Below are 24,656 nucleotides of genomic sequence, written 5' to 3' on the forward strand. Positions count from 1 at the left end.
TTGGATCTTGTTTTAGCTTGAGACTAGCCATTCAGCCTAAGATCAATAAAGGGTTGGGTTCCCTTGCCATGCTCAAGAGATAGTGCTTCAAACACCACTTTTAGGACACATCGTCTAAGCTATCCCTCTTGGATTCTTTAGTAAGACCCACAATGCTCTATGGTTTGGTGGTTTGTGGTCCTTCCCTTTTAGACTCAGATTGGACCATGATCGAGCATACCCAGACTCCACTCCTCCATTAAATTATTAGATGTCATAGATCTACCCCCCACATTATTATTTTGGCTGAGTTTGGAGCTCACCCTTCTGTCTTGCAACTATTTTTGACCTTATCTAGTTTCTCCACCATCCTCGTGGCTTTGTAGACTCGACTGAAGGCCAACACAGATGCCCTTACTTAGCCTATTGCTCCTCAGTTGCTATTGCAGACTCAAATCTAGCCACTAGAGCCCGATGTTGGTATGCTTAGGCTATTATCCTACTGAGTTCAGTTGGGATCAATATTGACCATCTACCTCCCTACCAGTTCTCATTCGACACTCTTGCTCATCTACTCCCCTCTCGACAGGAGTTGAATGGGCATGTCAGACTTGACATTTACAAGCAGTATATCATATGGACCTAGGTGGATCCTCTAGGGGGACTATGTCTGAGGATGGCTTTCTACGTTGAGCACTTCTTAGATATTCGGGATGGGATTTTTGTACGCCTTGAGTACTTACACAGATACTAGACACACACCCTACATATCTCCCTTGGCTCCTTCAGGGTGGGCTTGCAGAGACTCCGAATCCAGGTCGATCACCATATTGCTAGAGAGGATCGGGTGCGTAGACTTTGTACCTTAGCAGAGGTAGAATTTGAGATCCATTTCCTTTTTAGATGCCCCATATACTATGAGATTAGAGGGAGATTTTATTGTTTGTTTAGAGATTGTAGATCCCTCTCGAATTTTTTTGGGTACACAGTTCAACGTTGCATTGCACTCTATCTTTGTGAGTCCTTACATCTTCGTGACCATACTTTATAGCTATCATTTCCCAGGAGTCAAACCCACACACAACTTATTATTAGCTTCTTCTTGCCCTTAGCTCCGGCTCGGGGTGTGAAGTGACTGTATAGTTTTCTTAACAAAAGCCATTCTAGATCTGTGAGACCTCGCAGGGGATCTCCTCACCAGTGACACTCCTCTTGTAGCACTCAACTTCATCACAAGGCCTCTGGTAGCCGCGCAGATCAATCGTTGTTGGACCTTTTCCCTGTGAGAACAGATACCTATTCTTTTCCATGATGTCTTCAGCTTTCTTCTCCTTGTGTTGTACTTGTTCTTTTTTGGACACTGTTTAGTGCCTCGTTTGTCTGCTTTCTTCTTAGTGTAAGTTTCCAATCCCATAGACCCACATTGTGGTCTTTTGTTGGACATTAATAAAATTATCTTATCTTATCTTGCAATCAGAAATATAAATCCATCTATCTTTCTCTCTTCTTTTTCAACATCTATCCAATGATTTGCATAATCTCCAAAGCTTCCACAAGTACTTACACTTTTTTAGTGGTCTCTTATCCTTATGTACACTAGCTCTAAAAACTGTCTCTAGGTAAAGCATCTTTCAATCTCTCAATTTCAAAAGCTTGCAATTTTTCAATTAACATTTCTTTGTTCAAACTTTGAATAAGAGGAATAACTTCTTCAATTGCATTTACCTTATTCTCATAAGTTAGTGTTGAGGATTTAAGAATCTTTTGACAAACTTCACCTTTCTTATACCTCCAATAATCTCAATAATCCTCTTTATAAATGCTTTATCAATTTTATCCTCATGAATTCTAGTATTTTCTAGCTTAGTTTTCCAATTCTACAACTTTGTTTTCTCTGATAATAATCACCTTCATAAAAAAAATCTACTTTATCTAAATATCATGCACTAGGTCAAATTTTGTTACACTCAAATAAAGAGTTGGTCACTACCTCCCTTGCAATCATGTTCAACTAAAATATCTTTTTCTCCTCATCCGTGCACGAAAATAGCTCATTCTCTATTTTACCTATACTTGAGTATTTGTAAATCCTCACATAGATCAAATGTGTTTGCATCTTGATCTTCCAACTATCATGGTTATCACCATCAAACTTAGGACTTTCCTTCCTATAAGACACAAATCTCCTCACTTTATTAAACTTCCTTTTTGAAGAGGACATGATGCGCTGCCAAAGGGAAAGAGATGAGGATGACTTCAAATAATGAGCAAATTTAGCTAACTATTTCATTTAGTATTTATTTGTATATTAAATATCATGAGAAATAATTGTTATGTCGTAAAGCTTTTACATAAATATGTTTAAATAGAAGTTGGTTTAGCATGTCTTTCTGACCAACCAAAAGTCAATCCACATGTAGATCAAATGTGTTCACGTCTTGTTCTTCCAACTATCATTGTTATCATCATCAAACTTAATAGTTTCCTTTGTAAGTCATCACTTTGCTAAACTTCTTTCTCAAAAAGGACTTGATCAATGCCAAATGGAAATAGATGAGGATGACTTTAGTTCATGAGATGAGGATGACTTTAGTGCACGAACTAATTTAGTTTAGACTCTTTGATGTAGTATTTATTTTTATATTAAATACAATAAGAAATAATTGTTGAATTGTAGTGCTTCTAAATAAAAATGTGTAAATAGAATATAGTTTTGTAGTAGTATAGTATATTTTTAAGGGAATTATATTTAATTTTATATTAAATACCATAAAAAATAGTTGTTGAATTGTAGTGCTTTTATATAAATGTGTAAATAGAAGTTATTTTAATAGTATGTTTTTATATTTTTATGGGAATAATATTTTTAAAATTATTGAAATTGAGAACATTATAATTTTTAAAACTAAAAGAATTTAGCTTCTTTGAGAGGTTTGAGAGGTTTAGATTTTGGATGTTGAAATAATTGTTAGATCTTCATGCTTTCTTTTAAATAAATGTAATTTAGATTTTGGATTTTAAAATATTAGATCTTAATGCTTTCTTTTAAATATATGCATTTAAATATGATTGGTAGTGCTACTTTTATGGGAATAATATTTTTAAGGCTATTGAAATTGAGAATATTAAAATTTACTAATATTAAAAGAACTTAGCTTCTTTAGGAGATTTTAGATGTTAGAAATTTAGTAAATGGAAGTAGAAAACCGATATTGGTAATTTAAAATTTTTAAATATTGAACCTTTACAAACTAAAAGGGTACTAAAACAAAGGAAGCAATAGAAGTATTTTAGAAAGTAAATGAACACACTCAAATATAGGATGAGAGAATGGGAGACTGCTAAGGGTACTTTAGAATGTAAATGAACACACTCAAATATAGGATGAGAGAATGGGAGAGAGGTAAGGATACATGTAAAATATAAGTTGCTTCCAGTACAAATGCTTCAAAAAGTAGTCTAAATAGTCAGTAAAGGTACTTTAGACCATATGCATTAGATGCAATCAAGAGTATGCATTAGGTGCAATCAATAGACTTTAATGACATTAATAATAGATATTCTTAGAAGAGTTTGAATCTATATTCTTAGAAATATAATTAATTATAATCAAGAATCTATATTCATAGAAATAAAATTAATTATAATCAAGTAATATGTGAAATTATTTAAAACTATTATTGATATATAAATAATCAAGTGAAACTAAAATAATCAAGTAGAGACTATATTAGTTAGCGATTAAGCCTCAAACTACTATTAATGCCTTTTCCTCCAATAAATAATCAACTATAAGTATAAATGAACATTATGAAAAGTCAATATAATAAAAATAATAACGACAAACCACTATTAACATCTTTCCCCACCAAGAGGAATACTGAAAAAAAATGAAGTGGCCTTTTTTCTATACGGAACAGTTTCCGAGGAATTATGAAATAGGATGCATATGTATATAGGTAGCTGCATTATCTTAATCTCCCAACAACGAAGTCCAATTTATTAAGTTATCAACCATGCTTTCCATTCAATTCGATACCCAAAGAGATCTTTACAAATTCTCTCTGTACTTTGGCTGATTCGATACTTCAACGTTAAGGTAGAGTTGAAGCAAGATAAAAGTACTCACTTCAGCAGAAGACTACTGCCTCATTGATATTATCTCTCGTAACAATTATAAAAACCAAACCCGTTGCTATGAACCCACATTTGTCCTTGGTTTAGTCTGAGACAGATTGTAAGAGCCTGGAGATGAATGAAATATATTACATCACTTACCATTTGTGTTTCTATAATAATCCTTCCACCTGAAATATTATGTATTGAAACCTTAGATGCTGTTCTGCACACCTCTACGAACAAAGTTCTCTGCGCGAATGTAAGACGAGATCCCATTACCCAGCACAATATTCTTCACAGATACTGATTTCACAGAATACGATCCGTTTAAAATATTATTGCTAGAAATCATGTTGCCCAATGTAGTGTGTTTCGTTTATTTCGATTGTTTTTTCTTTTTAGCGGCTTCCATTGCTTTGGCAGCAGTCTTTGCAAGAGTTGTAGGCTTCAGTGAATTTTTTGGATTTAGAGCATTTCTGATTTTGGAGATGGTCCAAGCTGTAGAGATCACATGGCCTGCAGCTCCAAGGCTTTCATTCGTTAGCTCTGCAGCCTGCTCTCCATACCTAAGGCAAGATCAACATGGCAACCAATAAGAAACACACATAAAAAGTATTAACATAGTATGAATTATGCATGTATTTGTGATTTACAAGTACCTGTGATTTACAAGCCCGGTAGTTACAACCGAAGATGTTTTTAGCACATCCTTTCCGGCAACTTCGACTGCATCAAAAACTTTACCTGTTCACGTGATAGTAACAAATGCAATGGTCAGTTTAAACTATATAAGAGGCATTTTACACTCTCCAGGATATCCTTGCATAAAAATCCAACGAATAAAACAATTGACATCCATGATTTCTACCATCAATATGCAGAAAGAATCTAGCCAGTGAATTTGAGTTTGTTTTGAACTTTCGATCCACAAAAACACACACGATATCACAGAGCTTTCATCGGGAGATTAATTCTCTTATAATATTTGGAAGCAAAGAGTTGTTTCTAGACCAGACTATGTAATAGTCTTTCGCACCAAACATTTATTTGTTTTCATCAAATCAGGAGAGAGTAGAGTGATTAATCAGGAGGGAATAGAGTAAGAAGCAAAAGAGGTGGGGAAAGGTGACATAAGGTCAAAATGAGGCAAAGCAGCAATCCAGAAACACACAAATATGTCCAGGCTTTTCTATTAAAAAGATTTCCTGCCAGTTCTATAACATTTGTTAAATCAATGCACACACATGCACAGCTGTGCTAGCCCATACACATAAATGGATGCACAAAAGGCTACATGCACAAAAATATGATAAATAACAGAAAGTCATCTTCTAAGACCTAGGCTAACCAGAAATCTAATTCAACCAGCTGATCCAAATTCATATCCCAAAAGCTTAAAGACCACTTTCTTTAAAATTGAAGAATACATCCTGACCGTCTCAGAAGCAGGGAGGTTATAAAAAGAAAGCAACAGGTAGAATAAGTTAGAGGGAGAATGGATATAGATGAAGAGAAATAACAAATAAGAAAAATGGGCTGTGAATTTCTGTGCATCCTTCGTAGCAATCCTCTATAATAATCCGAGAGTTTATGCATACCTACGCAAATGATGAACATGATAAAGATGACTCCAAAACCCACCCCTTAAAGGAAAGATGATCAACCTAAGCCAAGCAGATGAAAAGGGACCCTGACCATTGATCCAGGAACAAATTCTAACATCCTGACTAACTATATCAGATGGATAGGAGACTATAGAAAGAAATAAATCATGTAGATTAGAAACGAGGTAGAATACATAGATAAGAGAGAGCTACTAAAATGCATGCTAGGTAGAAATTGTGTAATCATCCCTGAATTTATACCAGTGTGAAAAGATGAATATAATATACTGTTATCACGTATTAACATAATTATGATGGAATGTGCTTAGTGTGATGCAGAATCTTTAAGGTTCTCTTGATCATTTGAAGAACGAAGTCAGCCTACGAATGATAGCAATTCAAAGTTTCAATACTATTCGAGTGTTCACCTGGAGATACTCAAGTAATCGCCACAAAAAACTCAGATCCAACTTCTTGGAATATATGGCAATTATTGCAAACACTTAAACTCGCCTAAATTGCTAAAACTTAAAAGTCATTTCTTGTGGACGCTAATGACTAGTAAAACCCTTATTTGACACAGATGACTGAAAATTTTGGATTTTTGCAAGTTGTGCTGCTGTAGACAGTGGTATATGCATCATTAATTTATTTATTCATCTTTTAACAAAACAGTTAGAGGAAAACAGTGCAGATGTGCCTAAAGATATTTTATAAGTATGATAAATAATCAACCCTGTTATTTTAGTCCCAAGGTAAAAGAAAACATTTCAGTGGATAATGTATAAATAAGGCCCAGGAAAATATTTAATTGCTTTAACTCGTGATCCTGTAAATAAAGAGTTGGAACAAAAATATATAAGTAGCTTATTATTGCATTCTCTGCCTAGCAGTGCCATGGCACTCCGGCTTGTATTTACAAAATTGGAAATGATTTCAAGCAATAAAGAGTGTGTGCATTATGACTTAACATGAATACATTGCAATACAAAGGCAACGGCAAAAGCATTCATTTAGGTCAATGCCAGGATGAAGATACTTTGGCTTATAAAGGCCCTCATTGTAGAAGCTTAAAAGGGGATTCTGAATGCATGCAAAAGTAAAACCTCTGTACCACACAGCTGCAAGCCACTGTCATTTTTATAAAACATACCCACACTGTGCAGAGTCCCATTACAAAGTTACTAGAAACAATAAATTTATTCATGCAATACAAAGCCCATGATGGTCAAAAATTGTATTTCATTACTGTAACCAATCCATGGGTCATTTTAAAAAATTTTAACCAAACTGATGAGCGTGTGAGTCATTTATTTATATTTTTGATTGTCTGTCAGAAAAGTATGGGTTATTAGGCATTCACTATACAACTAGAAATAATTAAAATTATATGATGACAGATTAAAAAGTTAAAAACATCATAATTTGTACAGATTTTGTTTTCAGCTTATGGAGCTAAATCTTGTTAGCTGTATCAAAATAGTTGGCGAATATCTGTTATTGACCATAAAACATATTAGCACTGTGTACACAGCACACAACCCAGTTGCTAGAAACAACTAAATCTAAATTATGATCACTATTTGTCAAAGCTCTTTCAGAAAACCTCAAGAAGATTTAATGCAATTCTACATCATGCGCATTGACATTGAAATATTGCTCTCAACTACTGTTTACTTGTTTCGTCAGGAATCAATGAAGTAATGTATTGCAATTAGTAGGCAGTTCGGTTTATCTTACTACCACCTAGCCAAACTTATTTTGGCAATAAGTTGTCTTTCTCAATTCATGTCTAAGCCTCACAAGGAACGTTAGCAAGCTTCAATATGTCAAAAGGGTCAATGACTTCGGTATATTATTTATTAAAGACTTGTTCACTACAAGCTAGCAAGATGTATTGATTTTCATTGGGTTGGATCAATTGCTGTGAGAAAGCCTATAACAAGTTCTGCATTCACTCTTTGCTTTGAGAGTTGTAACCTAGTGGTTTGAGAGTTGTAACCTAGCAGAGGTAGCTGCAAGGAATAGTTTTCCACTAAGTCACAGGATTCGTCAAATTTCATCCATGAGATTCGAATTTCAAAGAATTTTTACTCTTTCCAAACTCCATCCGAATTTTATGATATTTAATATAATACTAGTATTTAATATAATAGCATTTTATTTTAAACTGATATTGAGTTATTTAGTTAAATTATTTAGCAATGTTTAACTATTTTGACAATTTTGTGGATATATTACTAATATTTCAAAATACATAAATATATATAACTAAAATTTAATGTCGAATTTTTTTGCCAAATTTTTACCCTTGTCAAATTTCATTCGAATTGTATGATTGCCAAACTCAAATTCAAATTCGAACCTTGTGACTCAGGTTTTCCATATCCTCCACTGAAGGGGAATTTGAGAGTTGAAAACTAGCAGAGGAAGCTGCAACGAGTAGTTGCCTTATCTTCCACCTATGCAGAATTTGAGAATTGTAATCTAGCAAAGGATTTCCTTAATCTCTGCTAAAGCAAAATTTGAGAGATGTAACCTAACAGAAGAAACTGCAACAAATAGTTGCCTTAATACTCCACTAAAGAAGAATTCAAGAGTTGTAACCTAGTAGAGGAAACTGTAACGAGCGTTGCCTTATCCTCCAACTAAGGAGAATACAAGTTAGTTGTTAGTGCAAAATATTAAAAAAATTGGTTGGAAAGGATATTGAGGAATGCTCAACTGGTTGAACTGAACCAACAACAATTTTGTCATACAAGGATTATGCATATTGAAGCTTATCACAATGAAATTGGTTGATAACTAGGACCTCTTTCTTTATTATTGTAGTACAACAAAGTAAACTTCTTCTGAGTTCTAACAGGGAAACTAGGCAACTTTTGAGAAAAAAAGTTTGTAAATTTTAGAGATAATAAACTTGGCTTGCATTAAAGTTTAAAGATAGCATGGTCTAGATTAATTAAATAATATCAACAATAGTATTGGTTAATAACTAAGACCTTTGAGCTGCACCAACTACAGTTTTCTACGACAACTAGAGTCTCCTCAAGAGGGTAAAGTCTATCATGCAAGGACTTGGCATATTGAAGCAATAACACAATCAAATTCGCCTAATTGGTTGATAACTAAGACCTCTATCTTTATTACTGTCCTACAACAGAGAACTATATTGAAGCAATAACACAATCAAATTTGCCTAGTTGGTTGATAATTAAGACCTCTATCTTTATTATTGTCCTACAACAGAGAAATTAGTTCTGACATAACGCCTAGACCACTTAAAAGATAACAAGGTTTAGATTAATCAGATAATCTCAATAATAGTTTGTTGTGCAATTGCTTTATTGGGGGCAAGTGAGTTATTAGAAAATTGTTTTGCAATGTAGTTTGAGTACTCTTGTTGGCACTTGGGTACTAGAGTTTGTTTCAGAAATTCAGGTAGTTATTGTTTCGATAGTCGCCTATACAATAAGCAACTCTATATTGTTTTGATAGTCCCCTACACGATAAGCAACTCTATTTCTCTATTGCTTGTTCAAGAAAAGCTATAACATCCATTAGCCTCTTGTGCATCGTCATATAATGAATGTGGCACCACCTTCTTCCTCCTGTGCAAGAAGAGTATCAATCTCTCAATAACCATGATTTCTTCATTCCACTAATTGATCATTTTTCTAGTTTTCTCAACTATTTTTACAAGTACATCTGTGTATACTCGCACATTTTCATTTTTTCTTCCACATGCTTTCAACAACAAATCCATTGTCATCCAAGACACAAGAGCCTCCTCTCAAAGACTTTGAATAATTTCTCCTATAAACATCTTTCTATCATTACGCCGAGAGGCGTTCTATACAATCACAACACAAATACCCAACACAAGAATAGGCCAAAATAGATTCTCCGTCAATAAAAAAGAAATGGGAGCAGTTACACACTAATTTAATTAAAAATGATTTTATAAATGCATTTTATTTCGCCATGGCCATGTGGCACCTTATAAAATAATAAAACAAAATTTATTCCCAAAATAATAGGGTGACATATGGCCATCCCAAAATAATAGTGTGACACATAGTCATCCCGAAGTAAATAGACCCCAAAATAAAAAATAAAAAATATTTTATAAATCTATAAGAAAAAAGAAGTAAGTTTAACCTATATTCATTTAAACTTTTATTACTTTTTCAGCAATATTAACCTATACTCATTTAAACTTTTATAAATTAATTAATTTAAAGTTTAACCTATATTGAAGATTATTACTTCATTTAAACTATATAAATTAATTAATTTAAAGTAGATTATTACTTCATTTAAACTTTTATAAATAAATTAATTTTAAATTTTTAAAAATTAAAAAAAACAAAAAAATTAAAAACGAAGTACTATATAAAAATTAAAAAAAAATAAAACAAATTACAACCGCGGGGGTTTACCCTCCACACAGCGGGCGGCAACAGACTCTCGCTGCTGACAGCGACAATAACTGCAACAGTGTGCTGCCGAGGTGGGCTATGCGAGTGTCGTGGTGGGCTTATGCGGGCATGTGAAGGGAGGTCATGGGAGGGTGTACGTGGCACCGACACGTTCCTCTATTTTCAAACGTTTCCTCCATCGCATTTTTGAAATGCGTTTTCTCCATTTAAATTTGTTTTTGCGTTTTGAACACATTTTTAATTATTGCCCATGCACTCCATCGCATGTTTTTGCGTTTTCAACGCATTTTATGTTATTGGCCATGCAAATATTCCGTGGGGTGGGAGAGGAAAGGTTTTTTGTGGGGAGAGGAAGAGTTATTTTCATCCATTATATAAGTGTGTTTATATTTCATTTTTTTGTTGCAAAGGACACTGCGAAATTAGAATGTTTTTTGGAGAGTTTCTGTAGGATACAAAACAAAGGCAGTGAGTAGAATATAGAGTTTTTTTGAAAGATTACAGGTTGTTGAAGAAGAAAAGAAATTTAGCAAAGGAAATTGCAAATTTGGAGATCAAGATTCAAGTCACATCAAATACAAAAGTAAGTTTATGCTTGGCTTTTTAAATTACAATTGTATTTTATTTAAATTGGTATTTTGATATATAAAAGTAGATATATTTAAATTATTTGTTAGATTTACATTACTAATTTCATTTACATTACTATTTTCATTTATAATAGTCTTTTAGTTTAGAGTACTATTTAGATTTTGAATAATATTTAGATTTACAATAGTATTTTGATTTAGATTACTGTTTACATATAAATTCTATTCAACTCTTAGGCAATTATGTTTCAAAAGTGGAAGGCAATACCGCCATTTTTCTTATATTATATTGCTAACTCTTTTATTCAAATATATTTTATGCATAAATTAGTTTAATGTTTGAAATGTGGAAGGCAATGCTGCCATTTTCAAACATTAGAATGTAATTTTTATCCATAAATAATGTTTCAAAAGTGGAAGGCAATGCCGCCATTTTTCTTATATTATATTGCTAACTCTTTTATTCAAATATATTTTATGCATAAATTAGTTTAATGTTTGAAATGTGGAAGGCAATGCCGCCATTTTCAAATATTACAATGTAATTTTTTTGTAAAATATTAGAATGTAATTTTATCGTAGCATATTAGAATGTAATTTTTATCCATAAATAATGTTTCAAAAGTGGAAGGCAATGCCACCATTTTTCTTATATTATATTGCTAACTCTTTTATTCAAATATATTTTATGCATAAATTAGTTTAATGTTTGAAACGTGGAAGGCAATGCCGCCATTTTCAAGCATTAGAATGTAATTTTTTCATAGAATATTAGAATATAATTTTTTTGTAGAATATTAGAATGTAATTTTTATCCATAAATAAATTTAATGTTTGAAATGTGGAAGGCAATGCCGTCATTTTCCAACATTACAATGTAATTTTTATACATAGATAAATTTTAGAATGTAATTTTTTCTAACACATATTTCAATACTAACTATTCCTTTATACTCTTATTTTGAACTAAATACATGTAATTGAAAAGATTTTATGTACTCTTTTTATGTTAAAGGTGCACATCATGAATTTTAACTATGGAATGAAAGTCGAAGTGTGTTATGATGATGATGGCTTACAAGGAGCATGGTTCCTAGGAATCATAATTGGTCAAATGGAAAATGCTCAAAGGCCAACGTTTGTTATTCAATACGATCACTTTATTATAGATGAGCTGACTCGAGAACCCCTTATGGAGAAGATTGTTGTTGATCATATTAGACCTACACCACCAGTTGTTCCATTACCAAGATACATTCCATAAGATTTGGCAGTAGATGTCTTTGAGAACGATTGTTAGTGGTCTAGTGTGGTTGTCGACAAGTTTCAATCCCCGCTAAGTCAACAATAGTTTTTTGAAATCTACTTTCCACATACCCAAACTCTTTAAGCCTATTCTCGAGCTCGCTTGTGTCGATCTCATGATTGGGTTAACAGAAGGTGGATATTAAGGCAGTGGAGGTGAATATGCTCTTGGTTCTTTTTTTTGTGGAGAGACTCACATATGTTTTGGCAACTATTCTACTCTATTAGAAAGCGAACGTTCACTATCTTCTAAAGTGGACTTCCTATTATTTTTGTTATTGGTATTTTGTATTGTAAAATACAACATCATGTACTTATCTATTTTGTAATAAAATGATGTAATAAATAAGATTATTGATTTCCATGATGTAATAATCTTTTCTAACTATTTATCTTGATGTTGTATATTTCATAATAAAAGTATATACTTCCATAAATCTTTTAATTTAATTTTTTTAAAAAAAATCTTCGTGCTCTTTTGTTTCCTTTATTAATATATTTTTTAACAATATAATAAACTGTCTCCAATGTTTCTCTCCATTTATGGATACTCTATGCATACATTTTGATGCTTATATCATCTCATCGATCTACTTGCACAATAACTTTCTCCAATTTTTTTCTACATTGTAATAGTAAGGTTCATTGGTTGTGTATTTCTCATTTATATACAAACATATGTTACTTTTCTAAGGTTATTCATCTTCATTCAGGCATACATTATTTACAAAATTTAATTCACATTTAATAATATTTATTGGTGAAATATTTGTCATCTATATATAAATAAATGTTACTTCATTAATTTTTTTTTCTACTAGCTATGGTGAGACCTAGGTTGAATTTTGTGATGAACAAGGACAGGAGAGAATACCAAAGACAATATCAAAGAGAGTATCGTAGAGAATATCATAGACGTCAACAACAACAACAGACAAAACCTGAAAGAGAACAACAAAGAGGAACAGAAAATCAAGGGCGTAGGCGAAGATATGCCAGAAGAAGTGCACAAATAACGGTTGAAGAACTAGAAACTGAAAATTGAGATCTGCAAAATGCAGAGAGAAACCATCGTCAATGTACTTCTGAGAGGGTCCTTCCTGAAAATTCAAGAAGCTGCCAAGTTCAACATCCTCAAGCCGAACCAAGCCACATATATGACCATCCTCCCAATATAAATAATCAACTAAATATTGAGAATGTACGTTCACCATCCATAGAACATGTACCAGAAACACCACAACATGGAAGTGACATACATGTTGATTTAGAATTGCACAATGATAGAGAAAACATGCCCAACCCAAATGGTATGCTTCAACCTAAATTTAGAAGATTCCAAATGCAGTTTAGATATCAGATGGATAGTTTGAAAACACCAAATATGTATTATGTTTGTTAGGAGTCATATGCACGGAAGAAAGTATATCGCACCAGTGAGGGTCCAATATGCAATAGGTGTCATCAAGAGACAGGAATTCATTGGTTTTCATCTTCAAATAATATGGATCCGAGATGTCAACCACCAGAGCTTGCAAATTTAACTCAGGTTGAAGAGATGTTGATTGCACGTGTAAACCCTATATTGCAAGTTACACATGCAACTGGCAGTTAGTATAAGTATAAAGGACATACCATTAGTTTTCCCCAACATGTTGAACAGCTATCAAAAGTCGTGCCACACACAATTGATCATTTACCAATCATTATTGTTTGAAGACGAGATCAACATGGTACATGATATAACTTTACTGTGAATAGGGATCGTGTTTATAGAGCATTGAAATACAAAGTTGAAAATGATAAATTCTATGCAGATGTCAGGATAGATGAAAGTGCTCTTAATGACCTGCCTACAAATACGGATGAGAATATTTTTCATAGATTAAAGACAATGCACATAGAGTTTGATTCTGATGCAAATGAGGTTGTATTCCTAGGTCCTCTCATGGAGACAGATGAAGGTAATATAATTGAGCACACAAACTCTATGGCTTCAAGGCCACCTAATGCTCAAAGGGAAATGGAATTAATTCATGCTTGGGTTAATAATCCTAATGCAGTTCCGTCTGCTTTAATTGAGTGGCCATCTATATGTGCATCACCTATCAATGAGTATGTCACATTTGGGTTGTTGGATATGGCTTTCCCAACATTATTTCCAGATGGAAGTTGTGATTGGTTAGAGCCTAGAATGAAACGAGTATACTTGCATGAATTTGTAAAGCATTTGATCAAATACAGGGATCACCGCTTTGGAAAACATCAACGATTTAGGTATTTTGTGCAAAACATGGTAATGAGACATTGCGCACAAAGTTCACCATCTGTTTTTGCAAAAAGGAGCTTTCATGAAATGCCAATTACTATTAATGAATTGCCTAAACATATGGAGAATATGCCACGTAATAATCTCGCAAATAGGCTAATGCGTTTCAGAACAAGTCTAAGAGGAACAAGATCATATTGGGCAAAAAATAAAGCAGAATTAACTAACTTGCTTGACCAGCTTGGCACACCTACAATTTTCTTCACATTAAGTGCAGCCGATATGCAATGGCCTGATTTACATGCACTAATGCCTGGTACACCACCTGCTGATCCACAAGAGGCTCAAAAATGGAGAAGGTAGAATATCATCGACTATCCACATATAGTCACTTATTACATGCACTTAAGGAATACAATGTTCAGGAAAGAAATACTTGAAAAAGGTATGAAAGTAAAGGACTTTTGGTGTAGATATGAATGGCAACATTGTGGTTCACCTCATGTTCACATCTTCTTATGGCTTGAAGGGGCACCAAATATGGACACTATTAATTGGTCAAATGAAGATGAACGGAAAAGTGCAGAGAGATATTTTGACTCCATTATTCATGCATGGAATCCTAGACGTGATCCGCATCAAAGAAATATACATGTAAGTTTCATATTATAAATGAGTTAAATATTAATATATGTTTCTCACCTCAATCCAATAGAATAATATATAAATTATCATTTTTAGGTCTTCCAAAATTTTGGTCAGCATCCATGCCTCAAGAATACAACACAACTTGCTGAGATGGATATAGATCAAGATTATGAACAGATACTCAATTGTGTTGAAAGACACATGGTTTGTAAGGAGGGAGCATGCCTTCGTAAAAAAAGAGGACGCATGGTTTGCAGGTTAATCAAATTCAAAAAAACTTATATCTAAATTATCTATTTCACCTTTTTCAACAAGTTGGATTGACAAGATATGTATTCACCAATGTTTCAGGTATAATGCTCCTTGGAAATTAAATTTGGACGGGTCAAAGTTATACACAAATGTAGATTCAGGTGAGAAAAAATTTGAACCAGCAAGAAATGATGATAGAGTTAATACACACAATCGGTACATACTGCAATTGTGGAGGGCCAATGTTGATTGGCAACCTATCCTTTCAAGACATGCAGTTATCAAATATATTGCAAAGTATGCAGCAAAAGTAGAGAAAAGCTTTGAAACATATCAACAAATGTTGATGTGTCTTTCAAATCTTGAAAATCCTGATGATTTAGCATCACGGGCATATAGAAAGCTTTTAATTGAGACAGTTATAGAAAGAGATATTGGAGCTCAAGAAATATGTCATACGTTATTACAACTTCCATTGGTGGAGTGTAGCAGAAAGCTTGTTAATCTAAATGTCTCACGTGAAGTTTTCAAACCCGTGGTAATCAACGATGACGGAAATGAGGAAGAACTCACAAAATCTTTTGTTGATGGTTATAAAATAAGACCACATTCTATGGAAGGTATCAATTTGATTGATGCAACAAGGTCCTAGATATATAATCCCAAAAGAAGAGGAGATAATAAATGGAGCCCAAGAAAGAAAGCAGCTATTGTTAGAGTTTTTCTTAGGTATTTTACTATTCCTCCGCGAGATTCTGATAAATGGGTGGACTTTTGTTTGTCTGAGTTGATACTATACAAACCTTTTCGTAATGTTGAGAGAGACATTGGTCATGATGATGATACTATAGTAGCAAATTGGGACTCATTCAACTACAATCCTTGGCATGTCAGAAGGCAAGAACATGCACAAAATGATGAACCTTCAAGTGATTCAGAGATGGAAGATAACAAAGGCATTCAGGAAAATACTACAAAACATGAGTGGTAAATAATATTTGGGTTACACCATGGTCAACATATGCCAATTTCTGAAATTGCCATGTTGGGAAGGAGAGATATTGATAAAAATACAAATTGGTGCAGTGAATATCAAACTGAAGAGGAGACAATCTGAGCAATAAAATTCATACTTGAAATGAAAAAGCATTACACCATGGTCAACATATGCCAATTTCTGAAATTGCCATGTTGGGAAGGAGAGATATTGATAGAAATACAAATTGGTGCAGTGAATATCAAACTGAAGAGGAGACAATCCGAGCAATAAAATTCATACCTGAAATGAAAAAGCATCGATGTCTTATGTATGATGACGCTCCACAGTGCATCAACTTTACAACTCTTAGTCACAAGCAACAAAAGGCAGTTGACATTATTCTGACACACTACCATAGCAATCAAGTGGAAAATCCTTTATTTATGATAATTCAAGGAACAGCGGTAACGGGAAAGTCTTATCTAATTGGTGCCATCAATCAATCTCTTCAGATGGCATTGATGACAAATCCTTCTCCACTTCTATTGCTTGCACCAACTGGAGTTGCAGCTTTCAATATAGGAGCATCTACCATTCATTCAAAGTTGCGGATTCCAATTACAAATTTTGCCCAATTACAAGGGACAAGACTTACAAGCTTTCAACAAGAGATGCAAAATATCAAATATATTTTGATTGATGAAATGAGCTTCATTGGCCGGAATATGCTGGAAAATATAGATAGTCAACTTAGACAAGCCTTCCTGCATAAAGCAGACATAAGCTTTGGAGGTATCCATTTCCTTACAACAAATGGTGTTATTAATGTCTCTTAATTCTTATTAACATTGGTCATATAGAATGTATATCTTTCGATTTTATTTTATGTACATAACTTAAAATTTTGCAACTATCTTTCAGGTGTATCTATTATTTTAGTCGGTGATTTGGGGCAATTACCTCCTGTTAATGATAGACAAGCATATGATAGCAACAGGCGGGCAAATTTATTATGGCAGGAATTCAAGACAGTGGTTACACTAGATAAAGTATTTAGGCAAGATGGAGAAAATATCCAACAACAAAGATTTCGTCAGCTTCTCACAAATGTCAGAGATGTGAATCCACAAATAGATGATTGGAACTTGCTCATGACAAGAACACCTATAAGATTAGATGTTGCAAGCAATGATGAATTTGATAAGACAGTGCATTTATTCTCTACAAATGGCAATGTTCATAACCATAACATGAGGATGTTGTATTCTTTAAGACATCCAGTTGCACGTAGCCTTGCAACCAAGTCAAGGAATGGTAATAGAAATGAAGATTTATCAAGCAAGGAACTTGATACAGAGTTATTAATCAGTAACAATGCAAGAGTAATGTTGACTACAAATCTATGGATAGAAGCTGGTCTTGTGAATGGATCGTTGGGATATATCAGAAATATTGTCTACAAACCAGGAACTGCTCCACCTGAGCCACCGGCATATGTTACAGTTGAATTTGATAATTATTCTAGAGTACCATTTGATGATCATCATCCAAACATAACACCAATAGCTCCATTGCAGAGGGGTAGGACCTTCCAACTACCATTAAGGTTGGCATGGGCGTTGACTATTCACAAATCTCAAGGGCTAACTCTTTCAAAAGCCACAATTGACATAGGTCCAAGAGAAAGAGCAGGATTGACATTTGTGGCCATATCTCGTGTTAAGTCACTAGAAGGTTTAAAGATAATGCCACCATTTACATACGACTACTATGAGAAAATGAAAAGTGGGAAACAACATTTTCAAAGAGAAAAGTAGAAGAATGTAGATTGAGAAGTCTTGAAAATCATTGATGTTTTAAAACATACTATTTAATAATAAAGATTTATTTGTTCTACTACATTATGTTATCATCATCGTGAACTATTATGTTGTTATTCATATTATTACATTGATAGTTTATATTCCACAAACAATGACAACTATAATTGGATATGCCCAATGCAACATTATAACCTTATTATTTGCACTTTTTCATGGTTGCAAGTACAATTAGGCTGAAATTTAATTTTACTAATTCTCCAATTTGTAATATTAACTATGATCATCAATTGGATCCTCAAATTAAGGTAGCTATAACATTAATTCAAATTATAAAGACCTTTGATTGAAATAAATCAAAATGATTATGCTTCATGAGTTTCAACCAATACATTGCTACTCAATATTTGAAAAGTATGTTTGTATATTCTTCACTATCCTTCAAAGGTCATAATATTACCATGTTTCCATACCCAAAATTTCATTACCAATTATAATACAATTAGGTTCTTATATTCATTTTCTCCACAATTGATTATACTAAGTGACCTATTATGTTTTTTCAAAACCATTATTGATTTAAGATTTATGTCCCTCTCATTAACTATGCATTTATTCTTCTTTTATATTGGTGCTAATGCTTTCTAAATTGTTTTCCATGATTTGTTTCAAGCATGGCAGCCTCTGATAGACAGTCAAGCATTGTCGACATGAGCCCAACTTCTTCGATAGGAACAAATCATTGTTTCGAGACAGAGTTTCAGAAGTGTGCACAAATAATTAAACAATGTTGTGCAACTATGGTAAAAGCACTTGAGAATGCAACTTTATCAATTGGTCATGTACAAGAGATAGAGATAATGGAGATGGAAAATGTTGCCAAATACGTACGCAACACTTTTGCAAAAGTAGATGCATTTCCACGCATGATGAAAGAGGTCTATGATGATCATATTACGAACAAAGGTCGTAATACAATTTTAACCTCTAAAGAATATGTGATGTACTTACATCATTATGGAGAACTGTACACGTGATCCATATGATGATTTCTCATCTTTCATTTTTTCACTTATTACTTCATCTAAATAATTGTACTAGGAGATATACTTCTCCTTTCATCTATGTATCAGAATAATAAATAAACGATTTAACTTTTTAGCTCAAATTCTTCTCGACTATACTTGCAAATATTTGAAACATTTTTCCTTGACCTTTGTGTTTGTAGCTACAATATTCATGCTAAGCATAATTAACATTAACCAATGGTCTATTTATAAATGTAACTTATAAAAGTATAAAACTACTTAAGGAACATTGTAATCCTTATATTGCTCTTTAATTCTAAGAGGCATGTCTAACGACAACAAGCTACCCTCCTAGATATAACTGTAAACGCAACATTAATAGTAACTCTACCCACGGTCCCCTACTTTATCCCCTAACCCTTGTATGCACCCTAAAATGGTCGCCTAGACTATGGGCCCCATTATTTAATTTATCAAATTTCCTAAATCAATGGTTTGCAATATTTTATTAAATTAATTTCCCTCATCAAATTCAAATTTTTTTATTTTTAAGGTTGATCATTTTATCCTAAATCTTATTTAATTAAAAGAAAATCTCCCTTTTAATTAAATAAAATAAGTCCCCATTTAATTAAAAGAAAACCTCTCTTTTAATTAAATAATTCATCCACATTTAATTAATTAAGAGAAAAACCACACTTTTAATTTAATTAAATAGTTCCTATTTAATTAAAAGAACTTGCTCCATTTTAATTAAATAAAAATCTCACTTAAATATTTTTTTTTGATGAAAATGGAAATAAAACAAATAAAAAATTAAATAAATCTTTTTTTAATTTTCTAAGTGAGATTCCATTTAATTTTCCTCCTTTCTCCCACATGAAAAAGGAAATAAAACAAATAAAAAATTAAATAAATCTATTTTTTGTTTTCTCTACACTTAATGTGGGAGTTATCTTTTTCCTCTTTCCACTTTCTTCTCCATTTAATTTTTTTATTATTTTTTCATTGGTGGATCTTTATTTCATAGAAATCATTTTTTCTCTACCCTTGATTAAATCTTTTTTCCTCTTAATCTTGATCATCCAATCTTCTTTGTAAGGGAGAGCCCTCTCCTCATTTTAGATATCCATTATTACACTATTGTTATGCTGCAGGTTTGGAGAGCAATTTTTGAAGGAGTTTGAATACTAAAGCTTTTTGTGGAGAACTTCTATCTTCTTGTCTTATTCTCTCTTGCATGCATGGCTTCCATCACGAATTTTCATCCTTGCATTTGCATATTAACTTAGGTCCATATTTGTTTTCATAGATTAGTATTGCATTGTTATTACATTTCCTTTCTTGCATTGTTTTGCATTGTTGTCATTTAGATTAGTTTTCATCTCCATTTGCATGCATATTGAATTTTTAAATCTCTTGTTTCATGGTGCACTTGCATGGGTAAAAACTGAGGGCCTCCATTACAAACCCCTACACTCCATGATTAGAGAGCTATGAGCCGCCATTCAAGACCTCATCTTTGAGCAATCTTGAATATAATGACTCATAGAAGTGTGCCTACATTTTTTGCGCCCACCGTGGGGCAACCCACCTTTACTTGCTAGTTTTGAACATTTTTAGATGTAACCCCCTTTAACGAATTTGTTGGAGACAAAAAAACCCTGAATCTAAAAGATTTGATCATATCTTCCAAACGACTAGGTATTTTCATCTGATTTTTTTTTTGCAGGGTGGTGACATATCAAGGAAGCTTCGGTCCAATTTTTAGATTTTTCTGAGATATTTTTGATTTTTTATGATTTTTCCTTAATTTTTCATAAAAAATCATTTTTGGGAGAAAATTAGCACATTTTTCAAAAAAAATTGCATTTTTGGAAAGGTATCTAAATTCTAAATAGAGTTTGTTCTTTGTATTTTGATTTTAGAGATCATATTAGGGCTCAATAATCCAATTTACAAAAACTAGTCTGTTTTGATAAAATGGCTTCTTAGAACTCAAATTAAAAGATCTTTTTAAAATACTGACATTTTTGGAAAGCTCTTTGATTTTTGATAGGGCTCTATTTTTTGCATTTAGGGTTTTGGGTCTAAATTCATATCATATAGGTCCAATCTTTATGACTAGGTCAAAAATCAATTTAAAAAATGACATTTAATGAATAGCTTGCATTTAATTTTTACAATGGATCAATGCATGATGTGAGATTTCATTTGGGTTATTTGATGATTATTATCACTTTTAAAAATTAGATTTTCAAATCTAACCCTAGTTTTGCATAAATTGTATATATATATATATATATATATATATATATATATATATATTTTGCATATCTTGTATTTGTTTGTTTTGCATATTGCTTTGTTCATTGTGAGCGAGCGTTCAAGCATAAACGAAAGGTACAACAGAGAAAATACGTGTTGCAAGGATTACCAAGTATTTTGTTTGATCTCTATAACATGTGAATTTGGAACTAAAATGAACATCTCATGTGTTTGGCTCGAGTGCTTTTACATGCTTTCATAGATTCACATTTCATTTGGTACTCTAAAATTGGATCTAAATTTGCTTTCACGCATTTGTGTTTCACATAGTAATTAGGCCCTATGAACACTATTTGGGAGATTTTGAGAGACTGAGCTTAATTTGCTTGCTTTACATACGAAGCTCCTCTTGACGACGGATCCCCTTGTAAGTAGAGAAGGATATTTGTTATTATCTCACTATTCCGCTTGGATTTGTCCTCAACATCCATTAGCAATTTCTCTTTTGAGATTGGTGATGTTTGTTGTTGAATTTTTCAAATAGTTTGTGAGGTGATTTCAAATTAACGTGTCATAGAATCTTGTTTGTTATGTTTGGGTAAGGTAAAGAGGCTAGAGGAGTATGCTCTGTCCCCTTTTGGGCACATCAGAAACTTAGAACCCTTGAATCGAAATCAAATCCTCATGTGGTACAACTTTGTGAGTCTTCCTTGATTAAAGAGGGTTAAACCATAGTGGACATTCCATTTATTGGGTCAACCACATGGACAGTACTTCAAGCAGTAATAGCCATTTTTGACGTGGTACTAGCAACTGCTATATAAATGTCCTTGTGGAGGAAATCCTCACGGGTGTAGTCTTTTGTTGGGCTGTCAAATCTCCTCAGTATCTTCGATTGATTAAATTCTCGGAATATGTCAAAACCGTAGTGCATCGGGATTGGATTTCGCCCACTCTAAAGTGCAAAAGCTACAAAGTTGAACATTACTAAGAATCATAGTGCTGCCAAATTTTCTTTTCTAGGACTATGTGCATGATTGGAAAATATTTTGAAAACATACACAGTAGTGGTTATAGGGATTAGATTGATACTACAACACTATTCTTGTTCATGTGCAAGGTTGCTTTGTCCTTTGTTCATTGTTTGAAGACATTTGCTTGAAATATCTGATTACTATCTTGTGTGCCTGGTTCATGATTAAAAATCTTTTGATACACCTAATTGGACATTTAAAACGAACAAAATCTGAGTTCCTGAGTTGAGACTTTATGATCAAACTGCTTTGTTATCCTATTATTTTCAATCTGCCATGGTTGATCCAGTTTAGATTAAGCTACTTACCCCATTGTTAGAAATCTATTTGCACCTTGGGTTATTGTGCCTTGACCTCTTGAATCAGTAATCATTGATTTCACAAGAGACCTTGTTTGGAGTTGGTGAGTTAGAGACCGTCCTTGTTGAGAAAGATATACCTTGGATTATTTGATATTACACTTGGAGAGTCTTAGTAATCTCTTGTCCATCCACTTTCATCCAAATTCAATTTTAATTATTTATAATTTGAGTAAATCACCCTCTTGGTCCATATGTGCTAGAGTATTAACCCGAAGTTGTCGGCACCTCTGTGACAGTGTTGGTTTACGCCTATTGCAAAATTCTATCTTATCACATCTCTTTTGGACAAGTGAGTGCTTTTACTATCCTAGTTTGGTACCGACGTTTTTTAAAGTTATCCTATCAACTAGTACCTTTTCTTTCATATTGGTTACAAGTGTTATTATATGTTGCTCAACATTCAAATGAACTCAAATGGTATCAAAATTTCCAAAATAACTCTTGGTCTTCTTTCTTCATCATCTTCCATGTCCTTCTAATCTACCATTTCCATTTTTCCTCTTCTTCATGTCTTCTTGATTATTTTCCTCCTATTATCATATAATCTACCTTCTTCTATTCATCCTTTCTCTTCTTCCATACTTGATTCTTCCTCTTTTAGAACCATGAATCTCGACTCTCTTGCTATGGACCCTCACTTGAGAGAAGATGATCTTGACCTTCTTGCTGAATTTGAAAATTGTTGTTGCTCCATAGATACATGGATGCTAACATTGCGACAAAAGTGATAAAAAAAATGGATAAATCAAACACCTTTGCTAGAATCATACGCAAGATCACCTTACGATATCCTTCTTCCAAGCATTCTTCATCTTTGAAGTCTTACTTTGATTCTTCTAGATTTCATTTGCATTCCTCATCTTCCAAGTCTTATCATGATTCCTCTAAATATCATTCATGTTCTTCATATTCCAAGTCTTACCATGTTTCTTCTAAATATCATTCATGTAGGTCTTCACCTACCTCTTCTTCACGATATCATTCTTCTTCTACTTCTATCAAGAGTCTTACTCCTCTTATTGAGACATAACATATTGAGCAACATACAAAGCCATGTAATACACCTTTCTTTGATATCTTTGGTGACTATGATTATGGACAATATAATGATGCATATGATACCTCTATTCCTAAGAGTGCTCCTAGTCCTATGCTTGTGCTTAAAGGGGATGAGTCACAGATAGATATTGATGGTAATACATATGACTCAAATTTTGAAAACAATGTTGATAAATTTTGTGAACAATACTTAAATGATAAATCTGCATCTTTTGAGGAAGAGAAAGCATTTTTCCATGTTGAGATTAGACATCAATACCAGAAGAGTTCCTCTTCTAAGAATCCTCATGCTGAAAGTAAAGATTATACTCTTGAGCAAGATCATATTAATGTTGAACCTTTGTCTTCTGATACTCCCCTTCCATCTTCTACTTCCTGCATTATCCATACATCCCCTAAAGATTCTAAGTGTCTCAAATCTTCTACCAATCCTTCATCCAACAAAGATCCTAATGCTTTTCATGCGGTTCCTTATAGTTATCCTCAAAGGCTACCTCTTAAAGAAACTCAAGCTAACCTTCACTTGGCTGCAAATATTTTTGATAATGCTAAATCTAAAGAGCTTAAACCTTCATGTGCTATAATACCTACTTCAGCTAGTCCTTCATCATCTATTCCAAAGTCTTCCATACAATTCCAACATGCTTCCTTCTCTTTAGGAGTGGCTTCATGTCAAGAGGACTCTAAAAATGATAAAGAAAAGAATATCAAGAAATATCAAGATCAAGAACCTTCCATGTCATCCAATTATTTTCATGATGTCTCTGGTCCATTTCATGGTTCTTTTGATCCTCTATGCCCTTCCTCATTCATTCCACCATGTCTTAAGTCTTCTCCTAAGAAAGATCAAGCTACTACTTACACTGCTGAGCTTATTAACAATCAAAATGACCTTAAT

The 24,656-nt window shown here is 33.1% G+C and overlaps 1 protein-coding gene across 1 annotated transcript in view; it reads right to left on the reverse strand.

The window, feature by feature from the left end:
* Positions 1-3,733: 3,733 nt before the first annotated feature.
* LOC149572993 (protein EARLY-RESPONSIVE TO DEHYDRATION 7, chloroplastic-like) overlaps positions 3,734-24,656 on the reverse strand; it is a 34,372-nt gene continuing 13,449 nt past the window's right edge. The window contains exons 3-4 of the mRNA XM_089814138.1: positions 4,758-4,842; positions 3,734-4,664 (exon numbers count right to left, since the gene is read on the reverse strand). Coding sequence (XP_089670264.1) covers positions 4,475-4,664; positions 4,758-4,842 — 275 coding nt within the window. The 3' untranslated portion in view covers positions 3,734-4,474. The remainder of the gene's footprint in view (positions 4,665-4,757; positions 4,843-24,656) is intronic.

The sequence above is a fragment of the Cupressus sempervirens genome, chromosome 2 (assembly GCF_028749045.1).
Source record: "Cupressus sempervirens isolate cs-2001-9-10 chromosome 2, ASM2874904v1, whole genome shotgun sequence".
Lineage (NCBI taxonomy): Eukaryota > Viridiplantae > Streptophyta > Pinopsida > Cupressales > Cupressaceae > Cupressus > Cupressus sempervirens.